Here is a 14,245-nt window from a genome sequence, read left to right on the forward strand (position 1 = left end):
GTCCCGATCTGCTCGATCTGCGCTGCGATCAGCTTTCGCCTAGGTGCGGAGTGCAGGCCCATATCTCCCGAGATCTCGCCACATCGGCCTCGAGATGCGTGTTTGCCGCTTCGCAACCTTCTCGTCCGCCTCCTTGGACTCGTCCACCTAGGGTGGGTTCGGGTATTGTGGGGTAGGGGAGGGTGGGTTCGGGTACCGTGGGGTAGGGGAGGGTGGGTTCGGGTACCGTGGGGTAGGGAGGGTGGGTTCGGGTACCGTGGGGTAGGGGAGGGGATGGCTGTCTCTCGGCTGCACCTCCGCCGCACCTCACCATCGAGGGAAGGAGGGAGGGAGGGAGGGAGGGCAGGCGCGAAGGCAAGGCAAGGCACCGCTTTGCAGTCGCGGCGGGTGGCTGGCGAGACGGCAGCGGCCTTGGCGAGGTGTGGCGAGGGTGTGTGTGGCCAGGGTGTGTGGGGCGGTGGAAGAGGGCGGTGCAAGAGGCTCGGGTGGTCTCGGGCGATCTCGCGTGATCTCGGGTGATCTCGGGCGATCTCGGGTGATCTCGGAAGTCGCCTCGCCCAGCCACGCGTCGTTGGTCTCGTCCGCCTCGTCGCCGCGCCGCTTCCACACGTAGTTGAAGTCGTCGTCAAAGTGCCCCTCCGCGCGCTCCTGCTTCATGTTGAACGGCTCGATCGCGTACCCCGCCTCCGCCTGGCTCATCGACGTGCGCTCCACCTCAAACCGCTCCGTCCCGCCGAGGTCGAGGTCGCGCGTGTCGCCCGCATCGCCCGAGAGCTTACCGTCCGCGTCGAAGCCGCCGCTCTCCGCGCCGTTGGCCGCGTCGCCGCCCTCCTCGCCCTCCTCGCCGCCGCCCTCGCTCGACGGCCCGGCGCCGCCACGGCGGCCTCGCCCGCGGGGCGGCTCGGGCGGCGGACGCGAAAAGCCGGACGCGCCGCGGCCCCGGCCCGCCACGTAGCCCGGTGGCGCCTCTGTGTTGAACTTGTCGGCGAGGTGCGAGAGCGAGGGGCGCTCGTGGGCCATGTGCCCAGCCCCGCGCTCGCTGCCGCGCCACTGTCGGCGTGCGAGCCGTATTTTCTTCTTGAGAGCGCCTTCGTAAGTAAATAGTACAAACCCAATGTCCCTTGCGAGCGGTCCTTCGTTGCAGTCGCACACACGCACACGCCGCGCCGCACCGCGCGCCCGCCCACTGCCCCGCCCGCCCAGGCGGGAAAGAGATGAGGGGATGGGACAGCAAAGGAGGAGCACAAACACGTACGTATGGGAGGGTTCAGTTGTGCGCCACGCTGCCCGGCGTCTCTCACTTTCCGGGACAGCCCCGCCCTTTTGAGGCGACCTACGCCGCGCCGGGTGGGGGGCGCGCCCGGTCCTCGACGGAGCCGCGCGCCCCGAGCGACCCAGGCGGCGAGTAGTCGCCCTCGAACCTTCGGCATGTAGTAGTCCGTGGTTAGCGCCCTTCCTCCCTCGCACGTCCCTACTCGTATTGCACCCGAGGCGCCCGCGGCATCTCGCCGCCCATCTTCGGCCACGCGTTGTAGTCGAAGATGGCGGCGTTGCGCCTCGCGATGATGGTCGAGTGTACTTGCAGGAAGCGCTTGCGCTCGCTGCTGACCCGCCATCGTTCGCTGTCGGAGGATACGCCAGTTTTTTTTACAGGCGTACACAGGCGGCTTTCGGCGGAGCTGCCGATCTAAAAAAGAAAGAAAGAAAACCCGTAATGCGTCATGTGTGTGTCCGCCTTGCGTTTGTTTCATAACATCGAAGGCTAGCTCAAAAAGAAAAACGGTCTTTCTTGTCTTTCCTCTCTTGTCTTTTCGCCGCCCTTGTCAGCATCAGGGCCGGCGTCGAGGAAGAGATCGTCCATCGTGGTGGCCAAGTGCGGACCAATACAGTTGGTTTTGGTGGTGGTGGCCGCGCTTTCCCGCTAACTAACCAGGGCGTCTTTCACGTCTCTTCCTCTTCCTCTTCCTCTTAAGGCCAAATCAACAACATGCCCGGCTGATGCCAGGGCCAAACCCACTGCCCGGCTGGTGCCAAGGCTCAATGACTCTCCTCTCCGTCTCTCCCCCCCCCTACTCAGACAGGACTGATCCGCACGACACACGACACACTCTCTCCTACTATCCGACAGACGCTGCTTGACCGACACGTGGAGACACTTCTACCAAAAAATCAAAAAAAATCGAGCACTTGCGTTACATGGGCATGGCCGGGGTTTCTGCACCGAACGATCTTACTTTCGGTCTATCGAAAGTGTTGATCGATAACAAGGCTACCCAACGCGGCCAAAGGATATCCACCTCGAGAACCTCGAGATAACAAGGCTGTGAACTGAGTGCTTGCCCGTTGTGGCTGCTTTCGCAACCTCCGTCACCGTGTGGCGGACGCTGCCACGTCGACCCGACCTTCGCAGCCCATCCTGTTCGCGCATGGCCCTCTCCGGCGCCATCATCGCCACCGCCTGCGTCGGCTCCGTGTACGCCCTCCGACGGCGCATGCTCGGCCGCGGCGAGGGACGGGGACGCAGTCTGGCGACACTCGAGCCGCTCCCCGACGTCGCGGCGCTGAGTCCTCTGGTGCTGCGCGTCCTCGGCGGCAACCCAGGCCTGTATACGCTGCAAGGTACCAACACGTACCTCGTCGGCAGCGGAGAGAGCCGGATCCTGATTGATGCCGGCGAGGGCAGGCCAGACTACCTCCCGCGGCTGCTATCTGCCATGGAGGGCGCTGGCGTGCGGCGCGTGAGCGACGTGCTCATCTCTCACTACCACCGCGACCACACGGAAGGGCTGATCGAGCTGCGGCGGCACTTTGGCCCCTCGCTCCGCGCGTGGAAGGTTGACCCGCCTTATGCTGGCGCTCACGGGCCCTCCGCCTCGCCGGTTTTTGCAGAGGTGCGCCCGCTGCAGGGCGGGGAGGTGCTGTGCACGGAGGAGAGTCACCCACACGCGACGCGTCTGCCTGATCCTTGCGACACACCGAGGCAGGAACGAGTCACACGTCTGTAGGACGGCTCAGCGTCGCTTCGCGTGCTGTGCACCCCGGGCCACACCCCGGACCACGCGTGCTTCGAGCTTCGCGAGGAGGGCTCCGTCTTCACCGGCGACTGTGTGCTCGGCGGCTCCTCCGCGGTCTTTGAGGACCTGCACGACTACATGACATCGCTGAAGAGTGTGCTGGCGGTGGCGCGGGGGCGGCTCTACCCCGGACACGGGCCTGTGATAGAGGACGGCGCCGAGGGCATCCGCAGCTACATCGGCCACCGCGAGGCGCGCGGGGGAGAGGGGCGAGGCTCGGCAGAGGCGGGAGAGGAGGTGGGGAGGACCGCCTCGTCGAGCCTGTGGCCCTGGCGCAAGAAGCGAGCATCCAAGCCGCACGTCGGACGCATTGACGCTGCCCTCCTCTCAGGCGCGCGAGGCGCAGATCGTCGCCGCCCTCGAGCAGACGTCGTGGTGGGCCCTGGAGCTCGTCGTGCGAGACCGCGGCGCGCCTTCTCACCCCGCCTCGTGCTGCCCAGGTGCGGGCTCTCGCCACTGGGGCTTGTGCGCCGCGTCTACCCGCGGCTGCCCTGGACGCTGCGCCTCGCCGCGGCGCACAACGTCGCGCAGCACCTCGACGCGCTGCAGAGGCAAGGCAGGGTGGCTCGCCGGGCGTGGCTGCCGCTGCCCCGCGGGTACTTCCGCCTCATCGCGATGCTGGCCAGCTGGTGGCGCCTTCTGTGAATGAGGAAGTGCACGGCGGCAGCGGCGCCGTGTGTGGGCGGAGAGCAGCAGCGGCAGCGGAGCAGCGGAGCAGCAGCGGTAGCGTTAGGTTGGCGGTCGCTGTTCAAGTGGCGGCGCTCCTCCAAACTTGAGTGGGGGTGGAATCCGGGCGCACGTGGCTCCGCACGTGGCTCGGCATCAGAGGCCTCGCTGCTTCCCTGCGCCGCCACCAAAGAGGTCGCAAACGTCTTGGTTGAGATGGACTCGAACGTGGTCCAAGACCGACAGGACTGCAGCGTCTGCCGCCAGGACCTCTGGCTCTGCCCGGAGGAGCTCGAGCTCTCCCTGCCTGCAGAGAGCTGGCCGTCTCCGCCCCCGCCCTCCCCTCCCCTCCAGGCCCTCCAACCCCCTCCGGCATTTCTCCCAGTGCGGGGTGTGCGGCGTTTCCCACTTGCCAGCTCGTCAACGCATGTTCATGTTGATCAACTCAAACTCGTGACAGTCGTCGCACCACACGACGCGGTGAATAGATTCCAAGCCGTTCCGGTGCGCCCTATCGCAGACAGCTGTCTGAGCCGTCTCCTTCCCTAAGAGCTCCCTAACCCCGCCTAAGACGTACGGCTTTAGGGGGTTACGGACAACGTCCAATCTCTAAAATCTGAGGATTCAGGATTGAGGGCTTGCTTCAGTGAGGCCAAAGTGAGTTTATGGATGTGTGAGAACGGTGCGGGACACGAGTCACGCGGACCGACTCGTTGCACGTTGGTGACTCTGCTGCACGCCGTTTCAGAATTTTTCTCAGGACTCAGCGTGAGCCCAGCTGAGCGAGACGTGGAAAAGAGTGCCACCGTCGGGTAGGACGGGTCGGCCCGGAGTATCAGAGTAGCCGTCGTGGTCGCGGCGAGCAGCGCCGGCCACTCCGGCGCCGCGTCGGCAACGTGGGAGCATGTCCACCGCCACTTCGCGGTCGCAGCGCTGTATACTACTAGTACATTCCCGTAGGAGGACTCTGCTGACAGGGTTATTTTGGGGCGCTGTCTACCCCCTACTTACTAAGAGCTCCTCCGTATTAGCCGAGCGGCACGGAGGCTACAAGGCGGGCTCTCGTGGGGGTTCAGGCCCGCCTAGCGTCACTGCGACGTCGGATGGCGCGCGGGTCGCTGTGCTCGTGAAGCTTGATAAACGGGAAGTCAAGATTCTCCTTGCGCACGGACTTCACCTTGTGCTTCCACAGGGCAAACTCGAAGTTGAGCTGGTCACGCATGCAGTTGGTCTGCACCATGGCATCCCACCACCCGTGCATTGCCTGCTGGAGCGCGGGGCTGTTCCACCGGCGCGCGAGAACAGCCGTCTCGGCCAGCCCCATGTTGTCAGGGTAGCCGCGCGTCTTATGCAGCTGCGCCACTCTGTCCAGCGACGCGTTGGAGCACAGCTTCATTTTGCGGACCTCCAACCCCTCCTCGTGCGTCGTGTTCCGGTCAGGGTGCCCAAAGTACACAATGTCCGCACGCTGCTCGAGGAGCGGCTGCAGGGTCTCGGAGATCACCTTGTGTAGCCAGCATTGCCACGTTTCGGCCGGGAAGACCTCGAGTTTCTTGTGCACAGCGTGCACCCTGGGCCCACGATGCCCGTCGTGGTACAGCACATACTCGTACGTCTTGAGCACCGCCAGCTCCGCCTGAGCGAAGCCGACAATCTTGGTCTCGCGCTGCTGCCGCTTGGGGTGCCTCGACGTGCGAAGTCGGACGGGGGACCACCCCATGCGGGATGCAGCCTGCGCCATCTTGTCCGAGTCTGTCACGAGGTAGCAGACCACGTTGAAGGACTGAGCGATCGGCGTACCCCTGCCGTACGCTTCTCTGCAGCTATACGGAACCGTCTTCTCGTACGCGCCCGTGACCACGGTGTAGAGCGCAACCTTCGGCAGCGCGAACGTGCGCGTCTCTACCCGAGCGGCCGCCTCCCGCTCAGCGATTGCGGTCGAGGTGTTGCACGCGACAAGGTAGCCAGACCCAAACAAGCTCACAAGACACACAGCCAGCTGGCTGCCACACGAGTTGGCGTACACATAACTCAGGGCCACATTCTCCCTGTCGCCCCCCCCAGCACTCCCAGGTGCCAAGAGAAACAAACAAGGGCACAACAAACGGGAGGGCCGAACTGAGGCGCCCGTGGGGACCCCGCAATTCCCTTCCCCCCTCGGAGGGGGCCGGACGGAGGCGTACCCCGAGGGCCCCGCTCTTTCCCTCGCATAGCGGCCACTCTTCGGATCGCTGGTCGAGCGACCCGGGGGATGCCCCCCCGCGCGCCTGACCCAGGCGCGAGAAACGAATCTGCGAGGCGTGGCCGCACATGCGGCCCGATGGGGAGGAACGGGGCGAGCCCCCTCCAACCCACCCGCGCTAGGTCTCGGGTTTGACGCATGGGGTCACTCCCGCGAGACCCGTGAACTAGCCGGGGCAGTCGGAGAAGGGGCAACTCCGTGCACTGACGGTCGGCCGTCAGAAAACACGCCTCCGTGGCTCGGGTTACACCAATCCTCGCTACCCAACGCGGCCAAAGGATATCCACCTCGAGAACCTCGAGAGAGAACAGACAACAGGGGCACAAAACCGAATTTAAAAAAAACAAAAAAAACAAACTCGCTGCGTCGGCGGCTTAGCCGTCGACTGCTCCGTCGCGAGGTGACTCGAAGCTGCCCCCCCATCCCGAATGCGTCGCATCAACGAGGCGGCGGGCCGCGCTGGCGCCGCCATCCGAGATCTGCAGCCTCGACGCGGCGACAGCCCGTTTGCCGCGAGCCGGCCGAGCCCGACCCGGCGGCACTCCGTGGGGAGCCAGCGGCACTCGGGCTACTCGGCCTCCAAGGAAGGCAAGGAGAGCCCGACGAGCTCGCGCCCGTCCAAGCCGACGCTCTCCTACCACGGCCCGTTTGCCGCCGAGCTGCTGCCCGCCGCGTCGGCTGCGGCGAGAGCGGCGTACGAGGCGACGTTGTCGATGACGAACGATGAGCTGCAGCAGCTTGCGGAGCTGGTGGCGGCGGCGCACTGTGACCGTTCCACGTACCTCTCGACGGAGGCTTGGCAGTTTGGCACAACGGCGTACGCCATACCGGGGAATGAGGTGTGCGCAGACTGCGGGTCGTCCGAGCCGCCCACATGGGCTGCGATGGTGGGGGAGGCCGACGCGGTGCTGGTCTGCAATGAGTGCTGCGGCGGCCACCGCGCCCTCGGCGTCCACCTCTCGGCGCCTCTCTCCCTCAAGATGGACCGGTGGAGCGACGAGAAGCGCCAACGCCTTCTTTCCTCGGGCAACCGCGCCGTCAATGCGACGCTGGAGGCGCACGCGGCGGCGGCGCAGTGCAAGCCGAGCTCGGAGGCCGACGTGTCCGCGAAGCACGTCTTTGTGCGCTCCAAGTACGAGCGCCGCGCCTTCGCCGCCGAAGGCGATGGCGAGCTGCTGCCGTCGACGCCTCCCGGCAGGCGGTGCGCGGGCGGGGCACCGCAGCAGGTGCACGCGGGCATCCTCATCGTGCGGCTGATCCGCGCGCATGACCTGATCGCGGCGGACTTCACCGGCAAGAGCGACCCGTACGTCAAGGCCACTTGCGGAAAGGCGAAGAGCAAGACGAGGGTGATCCGGCGCACGCTCTCGCCCGAGTGGAATGAGGTCCATATCTCCCCATATCTCCCCATATCTCCCTCTAGCATCGCCGCGCTCTTTGTGGTGGGCTGCCTAGACCCCCATATCTCCCCATATCTCCCCATATCTCCCTCTAGCATCGCCGCGCTCTTTGTGGTGGGCTGCCTAGACCCCCATATCTCCCCATATCTCCCCATATCTCCCCATATCTCCCCATATCTCCCCATATCCGAGGTGCTCCGGCTCAACGTCGAGGACGTGCGCGACGTGCTCATGCTGCAGGTGAAGGACAGCGACACGATCGGCAGCAGCCCTCTCGGCGACTGCAGCCTCAACCTCGCCGAGCTCCGGCACAGCCACGGGACAGAGCTGTCGCTCGAGTCGCTGTTCACACCGCACGACCGGTGTCTTCTTTTTATAGGCCCAACCACGGGACAGAGCTGTCGCTCGAGCTGCAGAACGTCCGGTCGGGCCGCCTCGTGGCGGAGGTGACGTGGTGCCCCCTCGACGGCTAGCCGAGGCGGGCATGCGGCGGGCGGTTGCCGAGCCACGCGGCACATGCGGCATGATAACGAAACCTCTCCTCGTTTCTGACAGACTGTACACGTCTGTACTGTGGGCTCTTGTCATGGCTCTTGTCAGTGGCTCGTGGAGTGGCCTCGTGTGTCGAGTACTTTCAATGTGTTTTTGCTACTGCGTCGTTTTGTGTGCACACGCAGGTAAGGTAAGGTAAGGTAAACTTCTGCACACACACAAGGTGTACGACAACGCGCACGGCCACATGTCGGCCAGCTTCTCTCGTGTGTCGTGTTTGGGACCGCGAACGGGAACACGCGGTACGGTCTAGGACTAGGTCTACGCACTACGTACGGGGAGAGCGGGGGACAGGCACACGTCGATCTCTCGCGAACGGGTGCAACTTGTGTGTGGGCGCGCAGTGGGGGGGAGTGTGTGTGTCGCCCTGTGCATTGTGGCGCCCCCAAAAGGTGAAAATTCCCAACGAATCGCCGCCAATAGCTCAGTCCTTCGCCTCACTTCTTCGCCAGCGACATCCCTCCCCCCAAGAACGGCTTCTCGCCCAGCTCCAAACACTTGTTCGCAAATTCCTGGCAATCGGCCATCTTGAGAAAGTGTGTCCTATCCACCGGCTCCGTCCACCCCTCGGCGGCGTTGAACCTACATGCACATGTCGCAGTCGCTAACTCCCTGCGTGCGTGAGCTGTCGCACAGTGGGTGCCTAGCGGTTGTCTTCGTGAGTGCAAGCTGCCTAGGCGGCTGTCGCGTGGTGGGTGTCTAGGTGGCTGTCGCGTGGTGAGAGCCTAACTCGTAATTGGAGGCGCCTCGCCTGTGAGTAGTGTGGCTTGTGCAGACGAGAAGTTTCTCGCTCGCGCTAAAATAGGCTGGGTTGATGGACTTCCAGAGGCCAGGGCCGATGTCGCCCAATAGATCTTCCGTCCGGGTCGAGCCTGAGACAGCAAGCGTCAGAGCCCAGTCGGCAGCCGCGATACGCGTCGGCGAGGGAGGTGTGCGTGAGAGCGGCTAGGCTGCGGCGCGGCGCCGGTTAGGTATGTGTGAGAGCGGCTAGGCTGCGGCGTGCCAGTTAGACGTGCCGAACGGGGTCGGGAGGCGGCGACTTCCTCTCGAATCTTTCGCCGCAAGATGCTCCGATGATGCTCAGGTCGATCGCGCTTCGACTCGGGCTCCTACTCACGTCGTTTTGGAGTGGAGCCAGGCTGTGAGTGACTGCTCTCGCTTTATCGTCGTGCAGCGCTCACCGGTTTGCCGAACATCTCGTAAAGCATCTGGCGCGGAAGGAGGAAAGTGAGAGGCTGCAGGCGCAAGGGCCACGGTGGCTACGGCGCACTCCGGAACCTTCTCCTGCGCTTGCCTCTCGGTGAGCGGCATGGCGGAAGCGAGCGGAAGCGACCGTTTCGCGGCAGAACCCTCCAAATCCGGCGGCGTTCGCAGTCGTCGTCGTGCTCCGGTGGGTCGCACGCAGCGCGCGCCCATGGAGGGACCGGCGGAGAAGGGCGCAGTTATCAGCTTTGTCGTGGGCACGGCGCTCACCATTGCCGCCACAGCCGGAACGGGAAACACTCTCTTCAACGAGTTCAAGGATGTGTTTGACGACTTGTGGGAGTGGGACGATCGCGCGTGGGAGGTAGCCGGCCATTATTACGCCTCCTTTGCGACACTGGTGGTGGCAACGCTGATGGGGATGCTGTCGATCATTACCGGCTGCTGCCGGGCGTGGAAGTGCGCTGCAGCTCACTCCTTCCTCTCCTTCCTCTTCATCCTCCTCTCCTTTGTCTGGTTCGAGCCCTTTGACCTGACAGAGAGCTGCGACGGCAGCATCGCCTGCGTGCTGGTGGCCACCACCAGCGACAGGAGAGGCTGGATACCACCGTTTGAGTGGCAACACGGGCTTTCCGTCGCTTCGCTGGCCCTCTTCCTCATCGGCTTCTTCTGCGCGCTCGGCGCAGGCATGGAGAGCACCAGGGAGAGAGGCGTGCTATTCAATCTTGTCCTCGGGTCGGTCCTCACCATCGCCGCCGCCGGTGGCACGGGCGACGTCCTGTTTGAAGACCTCGAGGAGGTGGACGGACTCACCTTGCCACGGCACTTCTATGCGTCATTTGCCTTGCTGGCGGTGGCCATCATGACGGGCCTGTCGGCTGTCGGCACCGGCTGCTGTCGAGCATGGAAGTGCGCCGGGGCATTCTCCTTCCTCTCCTTCCTCCTCGTCTCCATCTCCTTTGTGTGGTTTGCCCCCTTTGACATCGCCGATAACTGCGACGGCAACATTGAGTGCGTGCTGATGGATGCCATAGCGGGCAACCGAGCGCCGCCCTTCGAGTGGCAGCACGGGGTTGCTGTTGCGGCGCTCTTCATTTTTCTCGTTGGCGCCTGCGGAGCAGCCTCCGTCGAGAAACCGCTCCCGGACATCCGCACGGTGGCGCGAGGGGAAGAGAGCGCGGTACGGGTCCCCGTTTTTGCACGCACGTGCGGCGGCGTCGAGTCGGGGCTGCTCAATGGATGCCTCGCGACGGCAACCTCGCTCGCCTTCTTCTTCTCCACGCTCTTCCCGCACCGCGTGGCGAGTGAGACTCCCGCGCCCGGCCCAGCCACCGCCCACCCCAGCCCGTTCGTTTAACCCGACGCCGTACTGTCCGCAGTCAAGGATACCTACAGCCCCGCATCGTACCCGGGCCAGGCCGCAGCCTCGCTCCTCTCTGCCGCCGGCGCTTCCCTCCTCTTCCTAAACGTGCTTGTGGAGGCTGTGTGCCACCGCTCCAGCGGCGGTAAGCTGAGTGCCTCAGCATGGCGCTCCTTTGGCGGCATCTACCTGCTATGCCTAGCCATCATGGCGTCCTGCTTCTGCTGGTTCGCGCGGCCCGCAGATGGGTGGGGTGACAGCGTCGCGGTCGGCAACGAGAGCGACGAGATTCGGCATTCCTGGGGCCTCGGGCCGCTGATAGGGTCGCTAATCAACGCGAGTCTCGCCGCGTCGAACACCTTCCGCGCGAGTCGCGAGGTGGCGCGCGGGCCAGGAGTCGCCGCGGGGCCGCTGAGCAAGGCGTCGGTGAAGCCAGCACGACCTGCCCGGGTCCCTCCCCAGCGGCGGGTCCCACCTTCACCGGCACCGTCGCCGGCCCCGGCCGCCGTACTCGACCGGAGGGCCATCGACACACCGGCACCGGCGCCGGAAGCAGCAGTGGCGGCCGAGAATCCAGCCGTGCCGCCAGCCCCAGCTCTTGCGCAGTAGAGAGCTCTCGCTCTTTTTTTGCCCCTTTTGGGGGAGCACAGGAGAGGACAGGTATTCGGTGGGGAGAGGTTGACAAGAGATAATTCATGTTTAGTTTTGACACTCACTCAATTATTACGCTGGCACTGCCATGTTGTTTCCCTGCTGCTGTCCACACACGTCCACAATCACAAGGCACACCATCACTGCGCATTGCACGTACACTCACGTACACGTACACGATCGATGAGAGATCCGTCTCGCGCCGTTATCACGCCGTGGCCGCCAAGCCCTGCCTGGCCAGAAGGCTGCCGAGGACGGTCGAAGCGGCTGCGGAGCGTGAGAGCACCAGCGCCACAGCCAGCGCCACCGCCGCGGTGGCGCCCACTATGGCGGCGGTCGAGCCCGCCGATGCGGCAGATGGGCGCGACTGCGGCGGGCAAAAGTCCTCCGCCGCCTCGACAAGCAGGGCGGTCTTCTGGCTAGGAGGGGTTGTGCCGACGTCGACGGCGAGGTTCGGCCGATTACTGCGCGGCGTCGAGACAGCGAGCTCGGCGACGCGGCGCGCCCGCTCGGCGTCGGCCGCCGCCGCGGCAGTGGCTTGGTTCGCCCTGCGCTCAGCCGCCTCGTCGGCTTGTGCCGCCTCCGCCTCGGCTACGCGGCGCGCTTGCTCCTCATGGATGGCAATGTCGGCAAAGAGGGAGCTCGCCTGAGAAGAACGAGGTGAAGATGAGACGACGACTGAGGTGATGGGCAGAGAGGAGGAGGCACAGCTACCTTGCGCTGCAAACTCTCCAGTGCAGCTGCCTTGGCCTGCTCGGCGACGCGGCGCGTGCGCTCGTCTTCAGCCGCGCTAGCGGCCACTCGGCTGCTCGCCTGGCGCCGCAGCGACTCGAGCGCCTGCGCCTTGGTTGCCTCTGCCGTCCGCCGAGCCGCCTCCTCTTCCGCAGCGCAGCTTGCAGCTATCGCCCGCACCTGGCGCTCGAGCGCCTCCTGCGCGGCCGAGCCGGCCGCCTCGCCGGCGGGGCGCTCCGGCTCCGATGGCTCGGGGATCGCCGCGCGGCTCTCGAATGGGCTGCCGGAGCCAAAGGAGAAGGGGGACGAGCTTGCCATTTCTGTGGAGGGGGCGGGTACGTAGAACAGATACCCCAGACGTTCTTGTTCCTTGGCCACGCAAGTTTGCTTCGGAGAAAGAATTACACCGTGGTCAGAGCAGATAGGCTCGACACAGGTGCGAACTGGCGCGTGCTAGCACTATCACAGGCAAAGAAAATAGAAGGTTTATTTGAATATCGCGCCCTAGACAGCTACGGGCTGCTCGGACCTCGCGGGACGCGGCGCCAGGGAGAGCTGAGAGGCGCGGCGGCCGGCGCGGGGATAAATAAATAAAACGGTCAAACTCTGAGAGAGAGATGGGATTTTTAGGGACATGTGTCCCCGCCCTGCACGATCGTCTTGGTGTGGCCGCGGCCGCGCGGCGGGGGACAAATTGCTCCGCCTCCGGGTTTATTTACGCACACGCACGGCGCCGTCAGTGAGGCGTCAGCGAGGTCGTCATCAGTCCAAAACTCCACACACACAGTACGAGTCTCACACGCCCTGCCCGCCTCGCACCCGCCGCTTCTTGCCCGCCGCGTCCTTCCCTCTCAGCGTCGCGGCGAGGTCCGCGGCGCTGCGCTCCTCCGCCGGCTTGCGCTTGGCCGCCGCGGGGCGCGCCGCCGCCTCCTTTGGCGCCACGAAGCGCGCTTGCCGCTTGGCCGCTGACGCCGCCGACGCCTCGGCCTGCTTTTGGTCGCGCGCCTCCTGCTTGCGCGCGCGCTTCTGCTCGTCGGACAGAAAGTACTCGCCAGACTCGAGTTGGAGGTCGACCTTGCGCGGCGTCGGCGCGGGCGGGAAGGGCGTGTACTCCCTCTCCTTGCGCGCCTGCAGGGAGGAGGCTCCGAGAAGGCTCCGAGGAGGTGCCGGGAAGCGCGGGTGTGCTCCCCCGCCTTGCGCGCCTTGCCCTTCGCCTTCTTGCGCTGCACGTTCTGCTTCTTGAACTTTGGCAGGAAGCGGTCCTACGGGAGCCAGCACACCACGGTGGGCCAGGCTGCGAGTGCAAGCGCGCGAAGAGGCCCTTCGCTCGCCCTCCCTTGGCACCCCGCGTGCTGCGCGTCTGACCGTCACTGTGTGCGGCCGTGCGGTTTCGGGCCCGGGGCTGTGCTGTTGTGTGAACGGCGTCTCTTCACACCTCTGCCTGGGGCTGTGCCGTTGTGTGAGTACAGCCGAACGCGCGTCCGGTCCGAGTTGTCGTCGGAGTACAAGAGCACGTATTCCCCTTCTAGGGCCCGAGATACGGGGAGATACGGGGGGATGCGGGGGGATGCGGGGGGATGCGGGGGGATGCGGGGAGACATGGGGAGATACTGGGAGATACTGGGAGATACCGGGAGACATGGGGAGAAACGGGGAGAAACGGGGAGAAACGGGGAGATCTGGGGAGATCTGGGGAGATCTGGGGAGATCTGGGGAGATCGTCCGCATCTAGGGAGGCGGTCCCACGACTCCTGCTGCAGCGTCGGGTCGCGCTCCAGCTCGCGCTTGATCATCATCGCCTAGGAGGTACAGCCGAGATATAGCCGAGATCTAGCCGAGAGATAGCCGAGAGCTAGCCGAGATGTAGCGCTCGGTCATCCTCGTCCGGGAAGTGTCTCGGGAGTGTCTCGGAGGGGTCTCTTGAGGCGCCTCGGAAGTGTCTCGGGGGTTCTCGGGGGCGTCTGGAAAGAGGGTCGTCCGGGATACAGGCAAGCGGGCGCGGGTGAGGGTGAGGGTGAGGGTCAGGTGAGGGTCAGGGAGGAGGGTGAGGGTGAGGGTGAGGGTGAGGGTGAGGGTGAGGGCGCGGGTGAGGGTGAGGGTGAGGGTGAGGGTGAGGGTGAGGGTGAGGGTGAGGGTGAGGGTGAGGGTGAGGGTGAGGGTGAGGGTGAGGGTGAGGGTGAGGGTGAGGGTGAGGGTGAGGGAGGAGGGAGGAGGGTGAGGGTGAGGGTTTGGGTCTCGCCTTGATATGGTACACGGGGTGGTAGTTGCGGAAGCAGTCCTCAACCAGCTTGCGCACCTGAGGAGCCAGCAAGCTTGGACTCCGTCCTTGGCCACTCCCCTCCCCCTCCTCCTCCCTCCTCCTCAT

General features: G+C 65.0%; 5 protein-coding genes across 5 annotated transcripts in view; 2 read left to right on the forward strand and 3 right to left on the reverse strand.

The window, feature by feature from the left end:
• Window positions 1-1,020, reverse strand: part of EMIHUDRAFT_244891 (hypothetical protein) — a gene marked incomplete at both ends in the record, with an annotated part of 1,700 nt that extends 680 nt beyond the window's left edge. The window contains 2 exons of the mRNA XM_005768985.1: window positions 566-774; window positions 952-1,020. Coding sequence (XP_005769042.1) covers window positions 566-774; window positions 952-1,020 — 278 coding nt within the window. The remainder of the gene's footprint in view (window positions 1-565; window positions 775-951) is intronic.
• Window positions 1,021-2,426: 1,406 nt separating this feature from the next.
• EMIHUDRAFT_470397 (putative B-lactamase) lies at window positions 2,427-3,719 on the forward strand (the record flags this gene model as incomplete). Its single annotated transcript, XM_005768986.1, has 4 exons — window positions 2,427-2,915; window positions 3,006-3,311; window positions 3,406-3,449; window positions 3,515-3,719. The coding sequence occupies 4 exons, from the start codon at window positions 2,427-2,429 to the stop codon at window positions 3,717-3,719; spliced, it is 1,044 nt and encodes a 347-aa protein (XP_005769043.1).
• Window positions 3,720-4,812: 1,093 nt separating this feature from the next.
• EMIHUDRAFT_244894 (hypothetical protein) lies at window positions 4,813-6,052 on the reverse strand (the record flags this gene model as incomplete). Its single annotated transcript, XM_005768987.1, has 2 exons — window positions 4,813-5,788; window positions 5,961-6,052. The coding sequence occupies 2 exons, from the start codon at window positions 6,050-6,052 to the stop codon at window positions 4,813-4,815; spliced, it is 1,068 nt and encodes a 355-aa protein (XP_005769044.1).
• Window positions 6,053-6,410: 358 nt separating this feature from the next.
• EMIHUDRAFT_631909 (hypothetical protein) lies at window positions 6,411-7,855 on the forward strand (the record flags this gene model as incomplete). The annotated part of the gene is made up of 3 exons (XM_005768992.1): window positions 6,411-7,367; window positions 7,575-7,690; window positions 7,762-7,855. The coding sequence occupies 3 exons, from the start codon at window positions 6,411-6,413 to the stop codon at window positions 7,853-7,855; spliced, it is 1,167 nt and encodes a 388-aa protein (XP_005769049.1).
• Window positions 7,856-12,585: 4,730 nt separating this feature from the next.
• Window positions 12,586-14,245, reverse strand: part of EMIHUDRAFT_370297 (hypothetical protein) — a 3,709-nt gene continuing 2,049 nt past the window's right edge. The window contains 5 exon segments of the mRNA XM_005768988.1: window positions 12,586-12,614; window positions 12,626-13,008; window positions 13,083-13,137; window positions 13,618-13,679; window positions 14,120-14,176. Coding sequence (XP_005769045.1) covers window positions 12,676-13,008; window positions 13,083-13,137; window positions 13,618-13,679; window positions 14,120-14,176 — 507 coding nt within the window. The 3' untranslated portion in view covers window positions 12,586-12,614; window positions 12,626-12,675.

This window comes from Emiliania huxleyi (assembly GCF_000372725.1).
Source record: "Emiliania huxleyi CCMP1516 unplaced genomic scaffold EMIHUscaffold_437, whole genome shotgun sequence".
Lineage (NCBI taxonomy): Eukaryota > Haptophyta > Isochrysidales > Noelaerhabdaceae > Emiliania > Emiliania huxleyi.